The sequence below is a fragment of the Quercus lobata genome, chromosome 10, assembly GCF_001633185.2.
Source record: "Quercus lobata isolate SW786 chromosome 10, ValleyOak3.0 Primary Assembly, whole genome shotgun sequence".
In the NCBI taxonomy this organism is placed as follows: domain Eukaryota; kingdom Viridiplantae; phylum Streptophyta; class Magnoliopsida; order Fagales; family Fagaceae; genus Quercus; species Quercus lobata.
This window is the reverse complement of record NC_044913.1, coordinates 6,080,654-6,108,503: the sequence shown is the minus strand read 5'-3', so window position 1 is coordinate 6,108,503 and position 27,850 is coordinate 6,080,654. Positions and strand designations below refer to the sequence as shown.

Below are 27,850 nucleotides of genomic sequence, written 5' to 3'. Positions count from 1 at the left end.
TATATTGGGGAAAAACTTTCTCTAATTCATGCAACTAGTAAATGTCATTAGACCATAGTTCACATTTATTGTTGTTTGGTTGACTAGAGATTAGCTAAGTGGATGAGCCGAAGCGAATGCGTAGAGTATCTTTGGAAGGAGGGAAATTGCAATGCTATATGGAGCGTATAGCACTGTTAATGTTGTACTAGCATTTACAATATTCTAGATCTCTTTTGTAAGAATCTCCAAATTTTTGAAGCATCATTATTCTGCATACGTACACAATTAAAGGGTCTCTTTTTTCTTTTTTCTTTTTATTTATTTTATTTTATTTTATTTGAAAATACCATTACATTATGTGCTGCCTGTTCCAACTCGTCACAATTTTTATCAATTCTCAGTTTCTTCAGTCTGCCAAAAATTATTTTTTATGAGAGGTTCATGAACATGTATCCACGGTGAGATTTTTCTTCCAGCATTCTTGAAATTACTCCAGCTTGTCCCAAGGAAAAGCACTCGCAGTTGTAGGTCTAGGCTATTTGAAGATGACCACATTTGCTCAAACCCTTTTTGTTCTGCTACTTCCTTTTTAAAACCAATGTATTCCCACTTACCAGTTGACTCTCTCTGTCTCTCTCTCTCTCATGTTAGGTACTCTTATCTTTGGCTAGTCCATAGGTTGGTTTCACATTGGCACTCGCCAAGGGTAGGTGCTATATTAGGCTGCCTTTCCTGGATTTTGACATAGCCTAAGCTTTGATTTTGAGCTTCATTATCTGCCAACCCTCATAAGAGCTGGATGCGATTAGTATTGAGACTGGAACCTAACTAGTTTGTTGAGATTTGGTAGAGCTGTTCCATCAGCCAAGGACTTGAAAATTCAGTGAATCTTTAAAGATGATCGAATTGACTTTTGCATGCAAATCTATAGAGGCTGAAGAGACTGAAATTTTAGCCAACTTATTTCTCCCCAAATGCGTTAATGCCTTGTGGGATTGAGTTAACTCGAAACAGTCACTTTTCTTGAATGCGTATTTAATTGGCTTGAACCAAAACACAGCCAAATATATAATCATCTTTACTCCACAGTATTCAACAGTCCATCACCCTCCTGACCATCGCATAGCTGACAAAAAACACTATTCTCTTGCTTGAAGTCATTTGATCATTGGAACCTTTTTGTATTTCCATTCTGTTTGATTTAGTGGTGCAGTTGGAGCTTGGAGGGTCCTCGGGAGGAAGCAAGCCAAGGGCAATGGCAGCTCCTTTAAAATGTCGGTGTATTGGCTATGCACATGGCATTGACCCACCATAACACATAATATTTGATCAAACAGAGGCAGGGTGGTCTGGTTAACAACTCTTGCAGCGTGACAATCGAAGAAGGTGCAATAGCTTTAGTAATGATTTAGAAGATTCTGTCATGTTATGTTCACTCTGTTGAGTACGACATTTCGAGTAACAAGATTATGCCTCTTAAGGCTTTATACTGATCCCTGGTGCTCCTCAGGTTCTTTCTTGAGCAATGGAACACTTATACAAACTGGTGGATATGGCAGTGGTTCTAGATGAATTCGATACTTGTGACTGGATGCTACAATCATACCTCTACAAACCAAATACTAAAAAACAAGGCAGAAGGTTCTCAGTCCTCTACCAAAATAGCTAGAATGTTATCATTTATCAGCCTCTCTCTTTACCTAATGGGAGGGCCTTAGTTGCTGGTGATAACTCTAACAATAGGTACAGTTTCAAAAACGTAGTCTACCCAACTGAAACTTAGGTTACAAGCATTTGTTCAACACTCACTGATTGGCAATACCATAATTGGAGTCTGGTTAAGGATAAAACTTAGGTACAATTCCATAAGTGTTATACTTTAAGTTTTCCAAATTAAATTCAACAATATGATTACACTAATTAATGAGTCACGGTTGAATTTAATTGTTTTTGGAGATGACAATACAATTTTTTCTACATTGATAAATGCAACCACATAATTGAATTTAACTAGGAATTAATATCACGTATAAAGAAGTGCACTTGAGTTTTGGGTTAATGCAGTTTTGGAACAACAACCCCCCCTGCCAAGTTCCTAGCATATCTCAGAGGGTGAGATGGTCTCATGCTTGAGAAATTTTAAAGGATACACAATGGAGTAAAATTTTTGTAGACAATACATTTGTAAGAGAAAGCAAGACTTTATTTTATTAATTAGACATGACATAAATTTGTAAGAGAAAACAAGACTTTATTATGTAGAATTATTAATTAGACATGACATAAATTCCCATGAGTGACTCAGCACAGTGCCACTTGCAGTAACTTGTAGCATTTATGGAATGAACCATTTGGGTTATATCAAATTAGCTGATATCCTGCGTGGTGCATTTAAATAAATTTTCTAAGAAATTATTTATGACCTATTCATGAATACTATTATAATTAGTCACAGTTAATCTTTGAAATTTTGTAGTAAAACTAAATTCAAACTAAATATATTGGGGAAAAACTTTCTCTAATTCATGCAACTATTAAATGTCATTAGACCATAGTTCACATTATCACCTACAAATCTGTTAGTTCCTAGGTGTCTTTCTTATATGATTTATGCTTTATATATAGATTCTATAGTGTTAATTTTTACATTTCTTATGTCACTAAAGTCTCTATATCAACATCTACAATTTTAATGTCAGTGAAAGTTGCTTTTCATTGATTTCAAAATTGATATGAGAGATAAGACTAAGGCACATTAACATTTTAATTGAAGAAAAGTTTGATTTTCAAAGATCATAATTATAATAGAGTGAAAATTGATAGTAGGATATTTTAATCATTCAGCTATAAAAACTGCTACATTTTTCATAATACAACAATAAAAAAATAATGTCATAGTAATACAATAATATCACAATTTAACGTCCAAATTTTAATTGAACTAAAAGCAACCAAAACACCTAAAATACTACAAATTCTTACCAAGTATATGCATCATATGAAAAACTAAAGGGTTGTTTGGATTCATTTTCTTGATCACTCAATTTCCATCACTTATCATTCATAACTCATCACTCAATTTTTCACACCCGTTTGACATCATCATTCAATTTCCATCACTCAATATTTTTCACACTATTTGTGGGCCCATACATGTTAACCGGTGCTGCTTTTTTTTTTTTTTTTTTTTTTTTTTTTTTTTTCAGTACCCAAACTCACCGAAGCTAAAAAAAAAAAAAAAGAAAAGACCGAACAAGTAAAAAAAAAAAAAACCAAAACTGAACTGAACCAGTGAAAAAAAAAAAAAAAAAAAAAAAAAAAAAAAAAAAAACCCAAACTGAAGACCAAACGAGTAAAAAAAAAAAAAAAAAAACCAAAACTGAAGACTGAACAAGTGAAAAAAAAAAAGTCAAAAGTTACGGCTGTAGGTCTCCTATGTGTATTTAATTACAATATTGTCATTGAGTTATGAGTTATGGAAACTGAAAACAGCCTTTGGTTATTTTCCGTTTCGATAACTCATAACTCAAAAATCAGAAAATTAAGTGATGGAAACAGAGTTATTGTTTGCCAAACAACCTTTTTGCTATAGGTCTCACCATTTTTGAGTTTTGAGTTATGAAAACTGAGAATTGTGTTATGAGAATTGGCAATCCAAACAGCCCCTAAAAATCTCAATTGGCACATAATATGAAAAAATAAGCCTAAACTCATTACAATTGGGACATAATATGAAAAATCAGCCTAAACACATTAGAATGCTACATCAGTAAAAATGCATACATAAATCTAAACAAAATATTTAAGATGAACACAATATTTTAGAAATTAACATACCTTTCAGAAAGGGAACCAAAGATATTGTGAGAGAAATTATAGAAGTTTAATTTTTAAGTCCAAAGGAAATGAGGAGTTATATTGGACAAATATGGAGGCAAATAATCATATTACACAATTCGTTGAATCTAACTCTTGCAATTTTGCATTGAAGTTAGCTTATGTAGAAAATTGAAAAGTTTTCTTAATTTGTACCTTTCCCATGACTTTATAGATCCATTCATATATTTCCAAAGCATTTAAAATTATAAATATATACAAATTCTTTGAATTATATTAATACATTGAAATAAATGTATCTGTCATTACTTAACATTTTGACATAAATGCTAAATTTGGATTAGGTGGAAGCCTAAATGAAAAAATGTCATACAATGCACCACTTAACAAAATATTATGCTCTCTTGCAAGAGGTCTCTACTTTTATATATATATATATATATATTTTGATGATTGATTGATGATTATAATTGATAACCGCCCTTTATCAATTACAGACCTTACAAAACCAAAGCCCGGCTAATACACTACCATTTATCAATTATAGACCCTACAAAACCAAAGCCCAGCTGTAATTGATAAAGAAAATTAGGGATGACAATTTTTGCCCGACCCGCGGATACCCAGCCCGGCCCAATCCTAATGGGTCGGGTTTTACCCGGTCCGATTAAAAATAGGGTCGGGTTCGAGTTTTTACAAAAACTCGACCCGTACCCGTTCTCGTACCCGACCCGACCCGCTTAAAAACTGAAATTACCAAAAAAAACCCTAGTATATATATATACACTTATAAACCCTAAATTATTTTCTCATTTCACTCAACCAACTACCCTAGCTGCCCCTCCCACTCTCGTTCACTCTCCTCTCCTCTCCTCTCCTCTCCCAATCGTAGGCGTCGTCCATGTCTACTTCAGGGAAAGCAGCAGCAGCTTTGGGCGGTCCTTCTTGTTGTCTCCAAACCTGAGCATTATCGTTTATAGTGTGGAGCATCGACGTTTGTTTGTTGGAGATTTCACGGATGGGGTTCTTGAAGTCGTCGAAGTTGTTGAAGAAGTGAAAGTCTTTGCTGGAGGGTACGCCGCGAGAGGAGGTGGAGAGCTTGGACAGTGAGGAGGCTAGGGTTTCGGCCTTGTCGGCTTCGGCTTCGTCACGGTGGTGGTGATGCTCATTCATCATCTTGAAATTTTGATTTTGATTCTTGGATGGCAGATTTAGATTTGATTGTTAAGATTTGATGTTCCTTGCATGTGCCTGTTTTAGATTTTGATTTCAAATGTATTTGGTTTCTGTGAATAGTTTGATTTTAGCTAGAATAGGTGTTGATCAAGAGGCAGGTTTCCTTTTGTTTTCCAGTCTGCCTATGGACTTGCTTAAGACCTTAGAGGATGACTGTAATGGAGTTTATTTCAACGGACTTTGTACTGATTTGGATGTAGTTGTTTAGTTTAATGATATTGTTGTTTTTAACCCAAAAAAAATAGTTTGATTTCAAATGTATTTGGTTTGTGAATAGGAAATTTGAATGGGTTTGGTGGATTTGATTTGAGATTTACTTTTGGATTTGTTGTTTGTGTTGCTGTGATTATTTTTTCTCAGAAAACAATAATTTTTTTTTTTTTTTTTTATTGAGCCACAGATTGGGCCACTGTGCCCTGGTTGGGCGGGGCCCGTGGAGCCCGCGGGGCCTGACGAGGCGGGTCTGGGCCCTGGGAAAAAAATCCGTTTAATAAACGGGCTGGGTCCGGGCCGCGGATCCTAACCCGTGGGTCGGGTCCGGATATGTAAAAACCCGGTCCAAACCCGACTCGTTGCCATTCCTAAAGAAAATACATTGGATTAGGAGTTGGCGTAGCTGGCGTAAAAGGTGTGTTTTACGCCAGCCAATCCTGACCTGCTATGTCATCTTTTTATTATTATTATAAAGTAGAAAAGATTAAGCCTTAAGACTCTCTTCTCTTCTCTCCTCTCCTGCCTGATCTCTCCATCTCTGAATCAAACCCATGACCTCCATGGCCGGAGCTTCAAAGCTCAACACAAACCACCAACACCACTGCCATGGTTCAACCAATAGCTGCCGCCGCGAGCCACCACTCCCGTTACCGCTTTTTGTGAATGCAAATGCAATACACATAGATGAAAAAAAAAAAAAAAAAAAAAAAAAAAAAAAAAAAAAAAAACCATAGCCACCAACATCCCAACGCAAAAGCATAGCCACACCCAAGCCAAAAATCCAACCTTTTGAACACCCAAAACTTGAAACAAAAATCCTTTCTTTCTTACACCCCCAAACCCAAATCAAAATCCCTTCTTTTTCCAAATCATTAAACCCCAAAAAGAAACCAAATCCCCAAACCCATAAACAGGCAGGCATTAAAAAGAGAAATTTTCGGCTATAAATCAAAGAATAACAATAGAAAAATATAAAGATAGAGAGAAATAGAGATAGAGAGAGAAGCCGAGGGAAAATGGGGCCACCCCAGTGGTGGTTAGATTGGGTTTGTCATCGTCGCCGCCGCCGCTAGTATGGGTTTGTGTGGTTGAGATCTCTGGGTTTGTTGGGTTGTGTGGTTATGGGTTTGTCGAAGTTGTGGCGCTGGTTGTGCATTGTGGGTCACAATGGTTGTGTGGATTCTAATGGGTTTGCGGTGGGTTTTTGATTTCAACGGTGGCTGGTGTTTTTCTTTTTCTTTTCTTGGCTGATGCAGTTGTGGGTTTGAGCTTTGAAGCTCCGGTCATGGAGGTCATGGGTTTGATTCAGAGATGGAGAGATCAGGCAGGGGAGGAGAGAAGGGAAGAGAGGCTTAAGGCTTAATCTTTTCTGCTGAAAAAAAAAAAAAAAAAGGTGACGTGGCAGGTCAGGATTGGCTGGCGTAAAACACACCTTTTACGCCAACTCCTGACCCAATGTTTTCTCATTGATAAATGGTGGCTATCAATTATAATTTTATATATATAAAGAGAGAAACAATAGAGATTCCTGACCTATCTTTAAGGGGTAAAAAAAACCTAAGAAAGAAGAAAGGAAATGGAGATGGAGATGGGCTAGTCCCAATTATAAGAGACAGTCTGACGAGCCACATTCTGCGACAAAAAAGTTGACATTCTTGGAGACAAAAATAAAATTCCAACAAGACAGAGAGCCTAAAACCCTTTTCAAGTAAGAGAATAAAGGAGCTAAAAACCACGGGGGAGGAATGTAGCTGCAAAAGAGCTTCAATAGCTCCTTTGGAATCTCCTTCAAAGTTAACAAATTGGAATTTGTGGTGGACAGCGAGTTTTATTACTTGAAAAGCTGCATAGGCTTCTCCTTGAATCGATTCTGTAGGGGGGTAGAGATTTGAGTGGACAAACACAACCCCATATTCAGCAGCAACATTAAATGAAGTGAAAGAAGCATGGGTTAGATGGCGACATCGAAATTTACCTTCACCAAACCTAATTGTGAAGGACACCAACATGTGTTTGAGGTTGAAACTTGAAACTAGTAAGAACCAGATTGAGTGGTCAAGATAGGCCTTTTTATTCTTTTCAGCATCATTTGTAGGATTTGGAATGTGCTTAGGAAAAATAGTTTGGTTAAAGAATCTCCAAATATTTTCAAACATGACTGTAGCAAAGAGAGTAAACTTGAGACCTTCAGTAGGAATCTTCAAAAATTGATGTGGAAAGATGACATATTTTACTAGATCACTTGGAGTCATTGGGAAAACTATCTCATTTTTCTATATTTTATGATAACCTCAAAATGAGATAAAGTCATTTTCAATAGTTGAGCCATCATCATTAGTCATTGATTGCAGCAACCTGATTTGAGGATGAAAAGTCAAAAGCTGATGCAACATGAAAACTATTAGGCCAATCCCCCATCATTAGCGAAAGATTCCAAAATTACTTAAAACAACTCTATTTCATTTTGAGGTCACTGTCAAATATAGGAAAATGAAATAGTTTTTCTAAATATATTTTTTGAAAAATATCTCATTTTTTAGAAAACATTAATATCGAAACAAATGGAGCAAATACTTTGTAACTCAATAGGTATTTTTTAGTGTTTCCAATAAAGACCTTGATTGCACTGCATCTAGTAAAAACATACACTTCCGTTTATCAAAATCATAACAAAGGTTCTTAAAATTCTTCTTTCTCTTGAGATTTTTTTTTTGTCAATTTTAATTGGTACAAATTAAATTTCTAACTTTTTACTTGAATTTTCTATTACTAGTCCTCGTGAATTGTTTGAACACAACCTTGTGCTAGAAAATTATGCAATCTTTTGTACTAAATCTATAAAACAAACATAATTTATGTGAAGGAAATCGTAGCCACATACTAATCCTCTACCAAAACATTCCTCTTTGAACTATTCTTTGATGAAAGGTGATTGATGTCTGATGATAGAAAATCACAAAGGGTTACCATCTTTGAGTCATTATTCTTAACCAGCATTACCAACAAATTCCGGCTACCATGGTTACATTAATTGCTCTCAGCTAAATTCTCCATTTGTGTCACTTTTTCTAAAACGTAAATATCACAAAAACACAAACTTAAGAGACCTGGTGAAATCCTATAAAAAGCAAACCCACCACACTTCTATTCAGAATCACTACAGTCCTGGCTCTTAATATTAATATAGTTCATAACCCCATTTGAGCTTTGACATGGCTTCAGAAAACTTTTCTTATTATAAACAGAAACAAGAAAGTTGGTTGACTGATGACGAATCAAAAGAAGAGGGATCACTCGGAAAGATAAGGAGATGGTCCAAGATTACAAGGTCACTAGGCAGGAGAAGCCCAAAGGTTCGAATTCCAGGCTTGAGGAAAAAGAAGAGGTTTTTCAATAGAGTCAAAGTTTCATGGAGAAAGGCTTTGAAGAGGTTGAAGAATGGACAGGTTCACATGAATGATCTATTCGGTGGAAATTATCTGTTTATGCAGTTTCATTATAGGACTCCTTTTCAGATGTGGTGAGAGACCTTGTATGGGTCATGGCCTTCATGGCATGCCTTCTAGGCAAGGAAGAATTTCCTGAATATCTATCCATAAAATTTGGTTATGTATATTGTAATTACTCGTATAGTATTGTATGATGCTTAATACTTTTGTGTTAAGTAAGTAATATGGCTCTCTTGTCTTTGAATTAATATGATTATCTTCTTCCTCTTTCTTCTTCTTATTTATTTATTATTTTTTTTTTCAAGATAATTCAATTGTTATAACTAGTGGCAGAAAGAAATTTGAATCCCAATTCTTCTCATAAAAAAGATCAAACAACGCCATTAAATTGCAAGGAAATTGTAAGAAATATACTAGAATTATTTTATTATAAATAGATAAATTAATAAAATAAAAGAGGCTAGCTAGTAATGGTAGTGTAGTCAAGAAATATATTTAATAAAATATTTCACTATCATACATTCTAGAAAATTCTCCATGAATCACTTCAGACATAGTGATGTAGCGGAAGTCTGAAGAAAGCACACACGGTGCTCTCTTTGATGGAACAGAAACTAAAACTGTTAGTTTCTATAAGCAAATTTCGAGTCCACAAGGGGTTTCTTTGAATCCACAAGGAGATAACTAGAATCCACCAGAGAAAAAAATTGACAAAAGTCTGTATTTTATTGATAATAATCTGATTTGCCTATGACGGTTATAAAACATATAAATACTGAGAAAAACGTCTAAAAACCCTAATTTGCACTAATTGCGTGATTATGTGACAAAATACTAAAATTTACCAAAAATGACAAAATTGAGTTAAATGCAGAATCATAAATTACTGATCTTAAGGGTCATCTCCAAACAGACGGAACCTTAGTTTGACTTTTAAACTAAAAGTTATTAAGGAAAAATAAATATTACTATAAATAGCAAAAACACTGTTTTTGGGGCCTTAATGAAGGAATTCGCCTAAATTTTGGTGACATTCATAAAATGAGTCTGGATCAGAACGTCGTTTCCCTTCAACCTGCCAAATTTCATACAATTTCGACACTGTCACCTTGATGGCCTCTATTGGCACCCTCCTTTGATCTTGCGTTGCGCCTTCCTGTGCCCCTGCTACTCCAACTACTCCAGAAAGACAAGTGTTGTCTATTCTACATCACATAGTTGTTGTGAAATCGACATATAACCAATAAAATACAAAACAACCTTTTTCTTTTCTTTGAAAGCTTCTTCTATATTCTATGAAAATGTATGCTATAAAGTTAAAACTTAGAGAAAACCTAATTAGATTTTAATTGAATTCTTAATTTTGCGCTACGTGTCTTATTTAATTTTTAATTTTGTGTCAAATGAATTATTGAGAGTAAAAATCAAAGAGTCCAAATTCAATTAGATTCTAAATTGGATTTCAATTGGGGTCCAATTTTTCGCCACATGTCCATTTAAGTTTTTAATTTTTAGGGCAAGTGAATTGTTAGGTGCAAAAACCGAACCGCCTAAAACTAATTAAATTCTAAATCATATATATATATATATATATATAAAATGAGAAACTATTACATATTTTAGAATTGTATGTCTTAAAAAAAGTGTATACTAATACCATGTATAATTTGAACCTCTTCTAAAAAAAAGTATAATTTTTTTTAAAAAAAAAAAAAAATTTGAACCGTGTAATTGTAATTATTATTAATAGTACTCGTGTATATGCACGAGGCTATAAACTAGTACACAATGATTGTAAGTAACAGAAGTCCTCACATCAGTCAATTTTGTCACGAATTACATACTTGTAACGAATTACATATATTCATGTATTTGCAAAGAAACTATACTGCTGAACATCGTTAACAATCAACCGAACTGCAGAAATTGTGGTTACAACAGCAAGTAGAGAAAAAAGAATAATGTTGGACCAATGCCACACCTTCTTTTCTAGTCTGGCTGTCTTTCCTTTGACCTGTAACAGGGATAGAGTAAATATATTTTAGTTTTACTTATTGCTTCTTTTATATCTTTCATAAGTAAAATCAAAGCAGTCCAGAAAAGGTTAGTTACCTTGAGAAAAATCATACTTGGGATCCCAAAGGTTATAGGTATGAGCATAAATGATCCAAACATGTTCACAAAGTCCCCCATGAAAGAAAAAGCTGCTGTCACGAATGTGTTAAATGAGAAGAGGAGTGCTCGCAGATAGAATCTACGTTTGATGTTTTCTTTGGAATCCATGCTCTCATCAAGCTTGAGGAACTTAGTATCAAGGGTCTCATGAATTGGTGCAAGAAACATCTATGTTCATTATCAACACAATGAATCAGACTTCAGTTGAGAGGTCCCCTGAGTCATTACAGCAATTTAATCGTAAGGACTGTTCATATAGTTTGCTATCTTTTAGCTTATTGGGGACTTTTGAATTTTTTGTACTGGAAAAAATTATAATTGTAACGTTTCAACACAGCATAAACTTCAAGTAGAAGCTTGGTAGTAATAATAATAGAAGTTTTGCAAAAGGCTTTATGGGAGTCCTTTGCCTTGAAGGTCAAGTTTTTTAGCAATTTTCCTATGACCTAAGGCTTACTAGAAAATAACTTAGAGGTGGCCTTTGCGCTTACTTCTTAAGTCTAGCTTTCCAATTTCCTATCCTGCTAAGGCGTATGGTTAAATCTGAGCTTAACCTTAAAATGAAAATCAAAATATATATCTTACATATGCTGGGAGACTATAGACTGTAGAAAGGCAGCTAAGTTGATGACAATCTTGACCCATTTGGGACCGCTTAGCTCTTCAGGAAGGTATGTGGATACCACTGAACCATAAGCCCAGTAACCTACGATGCTTACACCATAGTAAACTAAGAGCCCTGCAGTGTATTGAGTATATAAGGCTTTTCTCATGTTCTCGACTGCTGGCTTGCGCAAAGTTGACTGCATAGTGAATATAGAAAGATTAATGGTAAATTATAGATTTTGAGATGAACTTCCTATTCATAATCTGTCTATATTACTATTGTAACCTGTATTTCGAGTAGCAAGCCGGAGGTGTTACAAACAAAATTTTCTTTTTAAATCCTTAATGGTATTTAAAATAAGGGTAAAACTGAGTTATAATTCTTCAGCCTATCAAACAATACAATTTTTTCTATGTTCACTAATGCAACCACATGGTTGAATTTAATTGAGGAATAGTTGAATTTAAGTAGGAAATCTAATATTGCATCTAAAGAAGTGCACTTGAGTTTTTCATTAATGCAGTTTTGGAGCCCCCCGTCCCATGCTTGAGAAATTTTGAAGGATACACAACGGAGTAAAATTTTTGTAGACAATACGCATTTGTAAAAGAAAGCAAGACTTTATTACGTAGAATTATTAATTAAACATGACATAAATTCCCATGAGCGACTCAGCAGAGTGCCACTTTCAATAACTTGTAGCATTTATGGAATGGGCCATTTGGGTTATATCAAATTATAATTGATAACCACCATTTATCAATTATAGACCCTACAAAACCAAAGCCCAGCTAATACACTTTGTGTGTGTGAGATCAAAGATAATATGCGTTAAAGTTGAGCCATCTTTTATATAAGCTAATACACTTTGTGTGTGTGAGATCAAAGATAATATGCGTTAAAGTTGAGCCATCTTTTATATATATATATATATATATATATATAGATATATAGATATTAAAGAGAAACGGAAGAGATTCCTAACTCATCTTCAAGGGTAAAAAAACCTAAGAAAGAAGAAAAGAGATGGAGATGGACCCATCCCAATTATAAGAGACAGCCTAATGAGCCACATTATGAGACAAAAAGTTTACATTCTTCAAGACAAAAATAAAATCCCACCAAGACAGGGAGCCTAAAACCCTCTTCAAGTTAGAGAATAAAGGAGCTAAAAACCATGGGGTAAGAATGTAGCTCCAAAAGAGATTCAACAGCTCGAGTAATACTTGGGTACTCCTGAAGCACAGAGAATGGTGCTCCTTCCTTTCACATTTATGGTGAGATCCATTATGAATCTGAGAAAAGAAAATATTATTTATTCATGCTACGAAAGTACCTAAGAATGTTCCCTTTGAAATTTCCTTCAAAGATAACATATTTAAATTTATGGTGGACAATGAGTTTTATTACTTGAATGGGCAAACGCAACATCCCCATATTCATTTTGGCACATAGTAGCATGGTTTTTAGACCCGAATTGTTCAATGAACCATAAAAGAGAGAAGTTCAAAGTTTTTAAGGTCAGATTAAGGTCGAACTGAGGTCGAACTGTAATGATGTCATAATTATTTTAATAATTTATTAATATGAAAATAATAAAATACATATACAAAATTTAAAAATTTAATTAATTAAATTTTAATTAAAATCATATTATATATAATAAAAGTTGGACTTAGACGCTGTGATTGTGCCACGTGGCTTCACCAAATTGCAAAAATTTTATTAAATTTTTAGATTTTTAAATAACTAAAAAAGAATAGTATACTACTAGGAATCTAATTCATTCTTATCACTAAATAAAATTAGATTAACATTATTTTTTAATTTCTTAGGATATATTTCTTAAATTAAGGGATAATATTTAACATACAAAAATTTAATTTAGATAATATTTATTATCTAATTAACATTATTTTTTTATTTGTTATGATATATTTCTTAAATTAGGGGATAATATTTAACATACAAAAATTTAATTTAGATCATATTTATCATCTAAATTTTCAAAATTTTAATATTATTAAGTTAATATTATTTTATCAGAATATCAAGCTACAAAACTTGATTATTAAGGGATAAGCACAATCCAAATTTTTCAAGAGGTGATTAATATAAATCTATCCCAAGAAACAGTATATATCTCCAATAATTTAATAATCTCTATCTATTCTAAAAAACAGTATATATCTCTATTAATTTGATAATTTCTATGTTGATGACATTTAATATATATATGTATATATATATATATATATATATATCAAAATTTCTTATAGCTATTAACCATGTTCTCTTTCTCTCTCTTTTTTTTTTTAAATTATTTTTTATTTTTTATTTTTTATATGTTACGTTATGTTGAATCAACATTATGGGCCTTGGCTGAAAGGTTTTGCAAGAGGGATTGGGTACACTAATAGCACCTTGGCTGAACTGTGGGCACATAGAGATGGGTTGTTGCTAGCCAAGGAAATGAGAATTCAACATCTAATAATTGAACTTGATGCTTCGAGTGTTGTTATCTTAATGAACAATGAATTTGAAAACTTATTAATGGAACCTCTCCTAACTGATTGTAAGAACCTTTTGAAGGAGTTCCCAAACAAGCGTGTGATCCATACTTTTTGTGAAGCAAACCAATGCGCTGATGCATTGGCTAAACTAGGATTGTAGTCTTTGTGTAGTTTTGTTGTTTTTTGTAACCCACCACCTATGGTGGAGGCTATTTTGGCTTTTGATAAGGCTAATATGCATTGTAACAGACTTGTGATTTCTTAGTTTTAATGTTATATCATGGTTTACCCAAAAAAAAAAAATCTTTTTTTTTTTTTTTTTTCATATGACCTTTTTTTAATTCCAATTTTTATGGGATAAAAACAAACACTTTGATTATATATCTTTAATTTCAATAAGATTTAAATGAATTATATTTCAAACGGAACTCTACCAATATATATATATGTGGGGCCCAAATAATTTATGGGCCGGGCCCGTCTACCTGGGGAAAATCCGAAGGCCCAAGCCGAGGAGGGCTATGGCCCAAGCCCGACAAAATAGCCTGTGGATATCGCCGAGGACGGCTCAGTCCTCGGCAGACCCAAAGTTCCCCTCCCTGAAGGAAGGGTAAAAACGGTATAGGACCGAAATCAGGACGAAAGATCTAAAATATCCAGGGAAAGCTGCTCTCACTGCCATTCAATACTCTGAACCTGACAGAGCCGCAGTCTTTGGCTTTTACAACCACCCTCAACGACTTTGAATATGGGCTGATGGGACAAGTATCAATTTTGGAAAGGTTGACCCTATACGTGGACGACGGACAATGAACGCAGGCGAATATAAAAAGGAAAAAGAAGTAACCTAAAAGGGGGTTGGGAAAAATGGTCAGAAACCAGAGCTTCCCAGCCCACCTCCAGGAGAAAGACTCCAGAGGTGTAGGAAAACTTAAACTTGTTCGGACACCGCGAAAAACCCACCTCCTATCGATCAAGGCCTAGCCCTCCAAACCCACGCTCTACAAATGATATTGTTGGGGGCCTTTTCACGTGCGAACCCGACACTGTTACGGTCCGCCACGAATCGCGTCCTTACAATATATATATAACCTTATATATCCTTTTTGGAGTGAAGTTTATTTCATTATGTGAATGCCTAAATCTCATGATAATGCAGGTATGCATTCTTTCTTCTTTTATTATTATTATTTTCATTTTGTTTATTTTCTTTAGTGTTATTATTGGTTTTTTTTCTTCATGTGATTTTAATTAATGAATACAAAACATTCGAAAACATTGTCAAGTTTCTAAAGGCTCCTTCTTTGTTTTTATTAAATTGATTAAGTTTTGTGTATTGGTTGCCTTTTGTTTAAACTAATTTTCTTAGCTTTGATCTGATTTATAAGCTTATGGTTAGGGTCTTAGAATTAATGATTAAATATGGTTAGAATTAATAGATTAATTTTAACAATTTTCTTATTTGATTTTTATGTTACATCAAATTATTAAGATGTTCTACATGTGTATTATTGAATTATCAACTTTAATTTTAATTTATAATATTATCAAGATTATATTAATTTTAGATTTATCAACTGTTTAGTACTTTTTTTTTAAAAATAATTATCAATTTAAAATTCAATTTGGAATTATCAATTTTAATTTAGTTTTAGGAAGAAATCTTACCCCTTATTTTAGTGAAATAATTATTTACTTGATAAAAGTGAGATAATTATTTACACTTGATAATTTTTTATTTTATCTTTATTGAATCTATTAAAATATATAATTATTTTACATTTATTTTATAAATTTTTTCATAAAACCGTGTAACGGCCTATAGTTAATAATATATAAAAAGAGGTTAAAATATATTTTAATGAAAGAAAAGATGATATTTTTTAAAATTTATTACAAAAATGATAAAATATCTCTTTCTTTTATATATATATATATATATTTTTTTTTTTTTTGAGAATGATCTCTTATATTATTTAAAATATCTCAATTTTCATTCATTTTCTCTACCGGCCCCACTCCCCAATACTTTTTCTTCTCATTCTTAACTCCTTCATGTGTTCCCTTGTCTTTCCTTATTCTCCCTAGTTTTTATTTTATTATTATTTTTTTTAATAAACTATTCTCTCTAGTCTTATCAATTAACAAATCCCAATATTCTCACATTCAAAACTTCATCCTCACCGTCAATTCAAAATGATATCTTTAGCTTTCTATCTTCTCTCTTCCAGCCTTCCTAATAGTCTGATACTTTGTGTTGTTTTTTCTTCTCTTTGTTCCTTTTGGTTAGCTCCAAGAATACCTACAACACATCTCTTTGAAAATGCATGATTCAACTTCTATTCTAGAAAATCTAATGCCAGCGTAAGTTTGCTCTCCATTTTCCACTACTATATTACTTCATTCTCTCTAATCTCTATTCCTCTCGCCTTTTTCTCTCTCCATCCCCTCTCTTGGTCTCTCATTAAACGGTGAAATCCAATGATGTAGTTGACAAACAAGATGAAAGCCGGAGATTTTTAGCAAAATTATGTGGGGAAGAAAACCGAAAAACCCCTGCTCGGTTCCACAAACCAGACGGTTTGACCGAAGTTTGAATGGTTTGCTGCAAAATAGAGAGTTCCGGTTTTTTATGTTTAAAAACCCAGTTGATGGCCGGTTTTCAGTTAATTTGGTCCGACTGTACGGTCCAATCCGGGTTTATAATAGTAGTGAATAGGATGGCTTAGATGGCGACATCAAAATAATTAACCTTCACCCAACCTGATTGTGAAGGACACCGACATAAGTTTGAGGTTGAAACTTGAAACTAATGAGGTCCAGGTTGATAAGTGGTCAAGATAGGCCTTTATTCTTTTCAGCATCTTTTGTAGGATTTGGGATGTGCTCAGGAAAAATGGTTTGGTTACAGAATCTCCAATATTTTCAAACATGACAGTAGCAAAGAGAGTAAACTTGTGACCTTTTGTAGGAATCTTCAAAATTTGATGTGAAAAGATGACATATTTTACTAGATCACTTGAAGTCGTTGGAAAAATATCTTATTTTATTATGTCTAGTGATGACTTCAAAATGAAATAGAGTTGTTTTCAATACTTAGGCCTCGTTTGGTACGCGAGTTCAAACACATGTTTTCAGTTTTTAAACAATATTATACGTATTTTCACAAATTTTTTTTCACACGTATTTCTAAAAAATCTGAAAAATATTGTTTAAACATATGTACCAAACAGGCCTTTAGCCATCATTAGCCATTAATTGCAACAACTTGATTTGAGGATGAAAAGGCTACTTGATTTGAGAATGAAAAGGCTAAAGCTGATGCAATATGAAAACTATTAGGCCAATCCCCCATCATTAGCCAAAAGTTCCAAAATTACTTAAAACAATTCTATCTCATTTTAGGTCACTTTCAGACAGGAAAATGAGATAGTTTTTTCAAAAATATTTTTTTAAAAATAACTCATTTTTTAGAAAACATTAATATCGAAACAATCAGAACATATCTTTTGGTGTTTTCAATAAAGACCTTCATTGCTCTGCATCTAGTAAAAGCATGCACTTCCGTTTATCAAATTCATAACAAAGGTTCTTAAAATTCTTCTTTCTCTTGAAATTTTTGAAGTTGCCAATTTTAGTTGTTACAAAGTAAATTTTTAACTTTTATTTGAATTTTCTAATACTAGTCCTTGTGAATTGTTTGAACACAACCTTGTGCTAGAAAATTATGCAATATTTTGTACTAAATCTATAAAACAAAAATAATTTATGTGAAGGAAATCTTAGTCACGTACTAATCCTCTACCAAAACATTCCTCTTTGAACTGTTCTTTGATGAAAGGTGATTGGTGAAAGAAAATCACGCAGGGTTACCATCTTTGAGTCATTATTCCTAACCAGCATTACCAACAAATTCCGGCTACCATGGCTAGATTAATTGCTCTCAACTAAATTCTCCATTTGTGTCACTTTCTTTAAAACGTAACTATCACAAAAAACACAAACTTAAGAGACCACGTGAAATCCAATAAAAAGAAAACCCACCGCACTTCTCTTCACATGCACTACAGTCAGTCCTAGATCTTATTATTAATATAGTTCATAACCCCATTTGAGCTTTGACATGGCTTCAGCAAACTTTTCCTATTATAAACTGAAACAAGAAAGTTGGTTGATTGATGAAGAATCAAAAGAAGAGAGATCACTCAGAAAGATAAGGAGATGGTCCGAGATTACAAGGTCACTAGGCAGGAGAAGACCGAAGGTTCGAATTCCGGGCTTGAGGAGGTTCTTAAGGAAAAAGAAGAGGTTTTTCAATAGAGTTAAAGTTTCATGGAGAAAGGCTTTGAAGAGGTTGAAGAATGGACAGGTTCACATGAATGATCTATTTGGTGGAAGTTATCTGGTTGTGCAGTTTAATTATGGGACTCCTTTCAGATGTGGTGAGAGACCTTATATGGGTCATGGCCTTCATGGCATGCCCTCTAGGCAAGGAAGAATTGCCTGAATATATCTATCCATTAAATTTGGTAATGTATATTGTAATTCCTCGTATAGTATTGTATGATGCTTATTACTTTTGTGTTTAGTAAGTAATATGGCTCTCTTGTCTTTGAATTTATGTGATTATCTTCTTCTTCTTTTTACTTCTTCTTCTTCTTTTTTTTTTTTTTTTTTTTTTTTTTTTTTTTTTTTCCTTGAATAATTCAATTGTTATAACTAGTGGAAGAAAGAAATTTGAATCCTAATTCTTCTCATAAAAAAGATCAAATAACGTCATTGAATTGCAAGGGGATTGTAAGAAATATACTAGAATTTTTGGATTATAATTTATAAATTAATTAATTAATTAATAAAATAAAAGAGGCTAGCTAGTAATGGTAGTGTTGACAAGAAATATATTTAATAAAATATTTCATTATCATACATTCTAGAAAATTCTCCAAGAAATGAAAATTCTCCATGAATCACTTCAGAATTTGTTGTTACGAAATCGACATATAACCAATACAATACAAAACAACCTTTTTCTTTTCTTTGAAAGCTTCTTCTATATTCTATGAAAATGTATGCTATAAAGTAAAGTATAGATGAATATACAATAATTGTAAGGAACAGAAGTCTTACTTTGTTTGCAATAAATGGAACAGAAGTGGTGCTTTGTTTTTGTTTATGCAAGAAACAATGAACAATGCTATTGATAATTTTTTTTTTTTTTTTTTTTACAATAGTTGACAAGTTTTTACTTATTATTATCTAGAGTCACTGTTGATATCAATTTTTTACCTACTACTAATAAATAATAATCTTCTACATTGGTTTTTTTTTTGTTTTTTGTTTTTAAAGAAAGTGCTACATTAATAGGAATAGGAATAGGACGTGAAAGTTTTTGTCAAATATTTTTTGTACCTATAGACTTTCCCATAAAATATCGTTCTTTTGTATCTATCTCAAGTTATTGCTACCAACTTTAATCCAACATTAATTTAGATTTTAAGTCTAGATTTTGAAATCCAATCTGGTCCAAATAGTTTTTAAGTTTGAAGATCTTCAATAAAGTACGAAAATTCTTATTAGGTAGCAGTTCTCTCTTTTTTCCCTGTAAAGTTCCCATGTATTTGTAAAATTTATGAGGATGAGAATATGGAGGTCAATTTTTTATTTAATTTTTGGATTTTCAAGTTTTAGATTTTATTTCCCTATTTTTAATTCCTTTTTTTTTAGCCTAAATAATTTACTATGGTTTGGAATATTTTTCTGGGACATTGGAATTAATTTTTATAGAACGTATGCATTAGTTCTTATATGCTATATGTGTTCTTGATGTGACATAAGGTGTTTGGCTCATTTTATTTTTTCTAACATTATCATAATATAATAATATTATAAAATGTATCACATTACCTTAATCTTATTACATTCCTAAAAAATGTAATGTTGTATTTTTGTATTGAGATTACATTAATGTAACATTACAATAATATAACATTACAGTGTAATGATGTGATGTAACATCGAGCGAACCAAACGCCCTCTAAAATGAAAATTGAAGTACATCATAATATATATATTTTTTAAATCATTCGTCATGATGGAGTCTTCAATCAAGGTAGTGTGTAATTTTTTTTTTTTTTTTAATTCAGGTTAGTATGTAATTAAACCAAGATTTATTGGTGTTTAATTTTAAAAATTGTCAAGGGTCTTTTAATTCAATGATATTAGCTAGTCTTTTTTATGGGGAGGACAAGTTGCAAATTCCTTCTCCCACATAACCATTTATCTAAAAAATTTAAAAATATTCCATAAAAAATTTAAAAAATAAAAAGAGGAAAAAAATAAATTAAAATATGAATTTAGCGTCAAACATGCCCTAAATTCCTTACATATATATAATTATATTCCGTTTGTTTCATTGGAAAATACTTTCAAAAGTTGATTTCTTTCCTTACTTGATTTTGACCCTAAAAATATACTAGATAACTTAAAAAAAAAAAAAAAAAAAAAAAAAAAAAAAACACTATTTGAGTGATTGAGAGCTTGTTTAAATTAAGCATCACTCATAACTCAAATTCAATTCTCATAACTCATTTCTTTATCTCTATTTTTTCACTCACTCTAGAAATAACTTGTTTGGTTTCATATCATGATGCATTTTTCTATAACTCAAATTTTTGCATAAAGTAGTGGGGCCTATTGAAAACCTATAACTCAAAACTCAAAAACATATAAATTGCGTTTTCAGTTTCCATAACTCAAACTCAAATTTTTGAATTATAAGTTACAAAAACTCAACTAAAAAATCAGTCCAAACAAGTTGAATTTCGATGTTATTTTTGAGTTTTGGGTGATCCAAACACCCCCATACACTATTTGTTATAATTCCATATATTTCAAGCAAAACAAACGGTGCATTAAAGAAAAACCAGTAAAGAACAGTAAAATAACTGTTTTTTTTTTAATTAAAAAAATTATTTAATATAACAGTAAAATAACGGTTAAACCAACTAACTTTCAAAAAAACCCAAGCATTGAGATGCAACAAAAGATAGCTCTCAAAATCCATCCAAAATAACAAAGCAGTCATTGCTGCTTCTCTGCTAAAATCTTGTTCATCCATATCTCTCTCTCTCTCTTCAACCATGCCATCCGACCCTTTTCTAAGACTTTCGTTGCTTTGTGTTCAATCAATAAAAGTTCACGTTCGAACGTTTTGCCAACCCGTGTTTGCTTAACTCGCGTCACGTGCCACTCTAAATGATCTTTATCATGGAATTGAGGTCCACGGACCCTTTGTGAAAATGGGTGTGTTCCGGTTATGAAGGCTTTGATTGACATGTATGGTAAATGCGGTGCATTAAAGAGGACACATGGAGTGTTTGATGAAATGGGTGAAAGAGATTTGATTGATGAGATGCCAGTAGGGAATGTGGAAATTTTTGGTTTATGTAGAGATAAAGGTATACAGCGCGTGCTATTTTTTTAATAGGATGCTGGAGAAAAATGCTGTTTTTTGGACAACTGAGTTGGTAGTGTGAGTGTGAGCACTGTGTGGACAAATGGGTTTGGCAATAAATGAAGGAGAGAAGTGTAATTAAGCTTCATGGGTGCAGTTGGGTTGAGATTAATTGCAAAGATCATGGAAATGAAATCAAGAACTGAAACCTTAAGGGATATAGCAAAACTTTTAGGGCTATAGGAAGTGTGCCACAAGTCATCATTGATGTGTGAAAAGAAAACTCTTGCTGTTTAAAATTCATGGAGGGGTTAGTTCTTTCTGATTGTATTTAATCTTCTGCTTTGCAAAACATTGGATTCTGTTCTCATTTGTGTTTTTTATTTATTTATTTATTTATCATTGGACGTCCTTGGCAGGTATTAATTTGGTTATCAATGGTCAATTTTGTTAACTCAGGAACCATGAAAATACCAAGGCAAACTAGTGCTAATATTATTGTGAGCCTAAGGATTACATATTGCTCATATGGAGGTAATATTTAATGACCCATCTTCCTCATGTTGTACTATTTATTGGATGTAGTTATGCGGCTCAAGCACTGGGATTTCCTTATGTAGGATGTAGCTATGTGTACTGGGGATGTTTGTTATTGATTGTTTGCTTTAAAATCTCAGTTTAAGAGAGTTTGTATAGTGTTGGTACCTTGATTTCAGACAACTTGAAAGACCTGGTCATAGTTATCTAGAAGATGAAATGTATAAAAGGGTTCCTTTGTCTCATGTTTATAGGCTGTAAAGTCTAAGAGTCTTAAGTGAATATTCTGTTTTTGAAGCAATATTATAAGGGGCATATAAGGTCTTTCACTAAAAACTTTTTCCTTAATGGTCCGTTTGGATTGAGGGAGGGGGAGGGGGAGTAGAGTAGGGTAGATTTAACACAAAATTAGCTCACTTTTAACCAACACTACTCTACTCTCCTCCACTCTCCCTCTTTCCCCCCTCCATCCAAAGAGGCCATAAGTACTGGGACTCGGAAAGTTTGTCCTAGGAATTTATGTTATTCTACAAAAGAATAACGGTGCTTCTCTGGGATGTTCTAGAAAGATTTACCTAAATGGATTTGGTAGGGGTAGATGTAATTGAGAAGTAGAGAAATGAATGTTAGGATGGTCTTCAAAGAAAACTGCATTTTGCAATTTTTGTATCTGATAACTGAAAAGGTCCATTACCCTCTGTTTATTCTGGCAAAACAGGTTCATTGTTTGATGCAGAAGATCTCATACGGCCCTAACTTTCAGCATTTTTTATGATCTTCATTTGTGTCACTAGTCACTACAATTGTTTAGATGCTTCTGACTTGCATTCTAAGATTTCTACTAAGATGATTTAGCTTGCCAACAACATTTTCTTCTCGGCGTTTAGTCTATTTGTTTATGTACTGTTTTTTAAAGCTTCACCTTTTCTAGATACAACTATACTTTAACCAACTTTCAGCAAATAAGCCTCTAGCAAAAAGCTCATCCAAATGGCCACAAATGGATCCATTATATAGGATTTTTAGTTATGAGATGTCTTTAACATTAGTTCAGCAAGTAAATGACGTTGTTATTATCTATAATTTCTATCACTATGAGTTTGTCTCTAATGATTAGTCATTACCATAACAAATCTACTACTAAGTCTCGTAGTGTTGTATACTTTATTTTAGTAGCAAATGAACTCATCAACATTGTTTTGGTTTTATTTCAAAGAGTTGTGTATAGAAGACCATTATCTAATGGAACACTGCCTTACAATATTTTCAAATCATCTGCCATCTTTAACAAAGTTGTTACTTGAACATTTTTTCTTTAAACAAGGGGCCTCACATCAGTCAATTTTGTCATTTATCTAATTCTTCGTTATTAAATATATATAGTACTTGTAACGAATTACATATATTCATGTATTTGCAAAGAAACTATACTGCTGAACATCGTTAACAATCAACCGAACTGCAGAAATTGTGGTTACTACAGCGAGTAGAGAAAAAAGAATAATGTTGGACCAATGCCACACCTTCTTTTCTAGTTTGGCTGTCTTTCCTTTGACCTGTCACAGGGATAGAGTAAATATATTTAGTTTTACTTATTGCTTCTTTAATATCTTTCATAAGTAAAATCAAAGCAGTCCAGAAAAGGTTAGTTACCTTGAGAAAAATCATACTTGGGAACACAAAGGTTATAGGTATGAGTGTAAATGATCCAAACAAGTTCACAAAGTCCCCCATGAAAGGAAAAGCTGCTGTCACGAATGTGTTAAATGAGAAGAGGAGTGCTCGCACATAGAATCTACGTTTGACGTTTTCTTTCGAATCCATGCTCTCATCAAGCTTGAGGAACTTAGTATCAAGGGTCTCATGAATTGGTGCAAGAAACATCTATGTTCATTATCAACACAATGAATCAGAATTCAGTTGAGAGTTCCCCATTAAGTCATTACAGCAACTTAATCATAAGGACTGTTCATATAGTTTGCTATCTTTTAGCTTTTTGTGGGCTTTGAATTTTGTGTACTGGAAAAAATTATAATTGTAACGTTTCAACACAGCATAAACTTTAAGTAGAAGCTTGGTAGTAATAATAATAGAAATTTTGCAAAAGGCTTTATGGGGCTCCTTTAGTAATTTTCCCATAACCTTAAGCTTACTAGAAAATAACTTAGTGGTCCGTTTGGATTGAAGGAGAGGGAGGGGGAGTAGAGTAAAGTAGAGTAAATTTAACACAAAATTAGTATATTTTTAGCCAACTCTACTCTACTCCCCTCCACTCCTCCTCCTTCTCACCTCCATCCAAACAGGCCCTAGAGGTGGCCTTTCCTGTCCTGAGTATGGTTAAATCTGAGCTTAACCTTAAAAAGAAATGAAACTATATATCTTACATGCTGGGAGACTATAGACTGTAGAAAGGTAGCAAAGTTGATGACAATCTTGACCCATTTGGGACCGCTTAGCTCTTCAGGAAGGTATGTGGATACCGCTGAACCATAAGCCCAGTAACCTACAATGCTTACACCATAGTAAACTAAGAGCCCTGCAGTGTATTGAGTATATAAGGCTTTTCTCATGTTCTCGACTGCTGGCTTGCGCAAAGTTGACTGCAGAGTGAATATAGAAAGATTAATTGTGAATTATAGATTTTGAGATGAACTTCCTCTTCATAATCTGTCTACATTACTATAGTAACCTGTATTTCGAGTAGCAAGCCGGAGGTGTTACAGACAATAATGGCTGAAATTGCACCAAAGCCATTGAACACCTTGTCTACTTTACTTCCATGAATCTTATAATCTTTGTTTTTGTTAGATCTCCCTGCCCAAAATTGCAACAAATTAATGTTTAAGCAAAGCATGTAGATGGTAACAAAGCTTCCACAATGCAAGATCATTGTTAAAAACATTTCATGGGCAAAATAGGCCAAAGGCAAAGTATATCTACCGTCCTTAACTAGTACCACCAGAAGGATGATAATGTAAGTGAAAGTGAGGATGGTAGAGATTCCTAGCCATCTTCTCATTGCAGACATAGTTGGAATGAGAAATGCGAATAAGAAGTAGGCTGCTCCAGTGATGATGATGTAATATTGGAGCCTCAAGGGTGAATCACTAAATTCTGAATTGATCTCCTGCTTCCAGTGAAACATTCAAGAATTGGTACTTCAGTACACAAAAACAAGCAACATACAATGTTTGAAATTATTAATTACCTTAAGCGCTTTACCACCAAGGAGAATGAAACCCATGTTTCCAAGAAGAATTGTCAAGTATTGGAACACCCAGGTGATATAATACATTTCTCTGCCTTGAAAACAAAGAAACAAATAGTTTAATGCCTTGTATTTGACTCTTTTGACAACCAGGACATTAAAGACATATCCTTGTAAATTTTTGTTGGTATGTGATAAAAAATTACCAAAAAGAAAGCCCATAAGATCTCTGTATCTAATGAACCTCTGGCCATTGATGAAGTGAAAAGCAGCCAAGAGCCAGTTAGCATAGGCAGTGTAGAGACCCACAACAACCAGACATACGATACCCCAAGTCCAACCCAGAGGCACCAACATAAGATTTGAAAAACTCAATATGTATCCGCAGTTGAAACTTGTCACCAGCAGCAACCCAACTTGTTGCCAGGAATCTATAAATTTATATCAATTAATGGTAGTGAAGAAATAAAACCTTGATGCATTTGGAACCTATTTAAATAGAGTAGGGCTTAATATAATCCTTTTTATATAACTAACATGAAGAATAAAACAAATTCAGTGGACTCATAAAGCCTCGAGGTAAATATTGGTGTATAAAACTGTTAATCTCTGAATATAGAGAACATACCATTTTTATGCTTTTCACTATTCGTTATTTGACTTAGTTCTATGCTATAAAATCCACTTAAGGCCTTTTATCATACAGAAGAAACAAAACTTAGAACAGATTCAAATAGAAGTTGCATAAAAACAGCTGAGAAGAAACCCAGATGTGGAGGAATTAGTATAATCTCATGTATAACTAAACATGAAGTGAAAATCCAGTTGAATTGAATACAAAGAGTAAACATACCATGGTCTATGGTATGAGCAGATGTAAGACCATTTTCATGTTTTACACTGCTCATTATTGGACCTTGTTCAGTATTGAAAGCTTCTATATTACTTGTGTCTTTCTTTGTTTCCATTGCTCCTATAATAGTTGCTAGCTACCTTGGATCCCAATTTATTTCTGAGACTTAGTACAGGCTTTCTTCTAAATGATAATCATGGTGAGAATAGACTTTCTATTGCAGGAACTCATAAATGTGACATCAAGCTGCTGTCATTAGAGAAAGTACTTCAAATTATTGGACTCGGAGAGTCCAACTTGACCGATCGGGGAAAAGGATATACTTTTTAATGATACAAAATTTTTACAGTACTTCTTAGAACCGTTGATAGACTTAGTTGTTATGGGTGCTTAATAAAAGTAGTCTCAATCGTGAGTCTATATGAAAAATATGTTTTTCCCAATCACACTATGACAATTTAACAAATTGTGAAAAAGGTTTTGTCTTTAACTGTTAAGTATACTGTATAGCTGTATATACTAATCGCAAACTTACGTGATACGTGAAAATATAAATATTATATAATGAGGTATAATATATCATTCTATTTTTTTTTTCTTTTGTGTTAGATTAATATTTTTTTAAGGTGAACCATATTCTTCTAACTTTTATTGTAGTGTATCATATTTGCTTAATATACAACTAAACTTTATAAGTTTCAAATTATTATTTAAGGAATAAGAAAATTATCATAATAATCAAAACTCATCACAAAATTACAATGTTATCTTAATTAAAATTAAAATGAAACCAAAGGAATAAAAAATAGACTTTATAATTAGTGGGCATATTCAAATTCATAGCCATGTAGATTATGTTTTGATATAAATTCAAATTTCTATTTCCAAAAAAAAAAAAAAAAAAAAAAAAACCTAATTATTAACTCAAACCAAAATTCAACCAAAGCTATAAAAGAGAAAGAGAATGCTTTTTGATAGGAAAAAAAAAAAAAATCACACACACAATACCAAAACACATTAAAAAAAAAAAAATCATCAACCTCAATTAGAGTTATAAGAAAGAACAAAAATCCACCAAAAGAAAGGGGAGAGAGAGAGAGAGAATACTCACAATTTCTGTGAGACAAATATGGACTGAATGAGAAAAACGATATCAAATTTATACAAAATAAAATGGAGAGAAGAAAAGTCAAAATATAGGGGGAAAAAAATGAAGTGTAACAGTAAAATAAAGAGTAATGGGGAGATAAAGAGGCAAAAAGAAAGATGAAATGTTGGAAAAAGTGTAAGCATAGGTGTGAACTAATAGTGAGAGGAAGATTTTTTTCCCCAATCGAAAATCATATATCTAGTCATCTTGCATTTTTCAGGCTGATATCAGTTGGGTCTTCCATGGTGGGACCCATATAAATAAAGAATTTTAGATTTTTTTTTAATTCAATAAGAATTTGAGAATTAATATACATAGTGGGACAAACAAAAAAAAAATCTATATACTTTATTGGCAAAAAAAAAAAAAAAATCTATATACTTAAACTTTGGCATTAAGTGGTGTCTTGATATACAAGTGTCTGAAACTTCAACAAGCCCAATTGAAAATCATATATCTAGCCATCTTACATTCTTTATGTCGATATCAGTTGGGTCCTCCATACTTTTCTAAAACCATGTCCTTGTATTTGATATTAAAGTAAAACCTAGAAATAGCTTAAGCGTTGTACCTTAGGTTTTTTAATTTAATAGACATAGATCAAAATTGAGAAATATTTTTTAAAAATGAATTAGAG

General features: G+C 32.9%; 1 protein-coding gene across 2 annotated transcripts; it reads right to left on the bottom strand.

Annotated features, from left to right (window-relative positions):
* Positions 1–10,566: 10,566 nt before the first annotated feature.
* Positions 10,567–26,390, bottom strand: LOC115964049 (proline transporter 2-like). 2 transcript variants are annotated; one of them, XM_031083340.1, is made up of 8 exons: positions 26,064–26,390; positions 25,417–25,641; positions 25,211–25,305; positions 24,943–25,129; positions 24,692–24,816; positions 24,387–24,602; positions 23,656–23,886; positions 10,567–10,731 (listed from the first exon to the last, which is right to left on the bottom strand). In XM_031083340.1, the coding sequence occupies exons 1-8, from the start codon at positions 26,176–26,178 to the stop codon at positions 10,582–10,584; spliced, it is 1,344 nt and encodes a 447-aa protein (XP_030939200.1). In that variant the 5' UTR covers positions 26,179–26,390; the 3' UTR covers positions 10,567–10,581. The 2 variants fall into 2 exon arrangements, with proteins under 2 accessions (XP_030939200.1, XP_030939199.1); XM_031083339.1 differs by lacking the exon at positions 10,567–10,731 and adding an exon at positions 23,128–23,558 and having other exon boundaries at positions 26,064–26,386.
* Between the last annotated feature and the right edge of the window lie 1,460 nt (positions 26,391–27,850).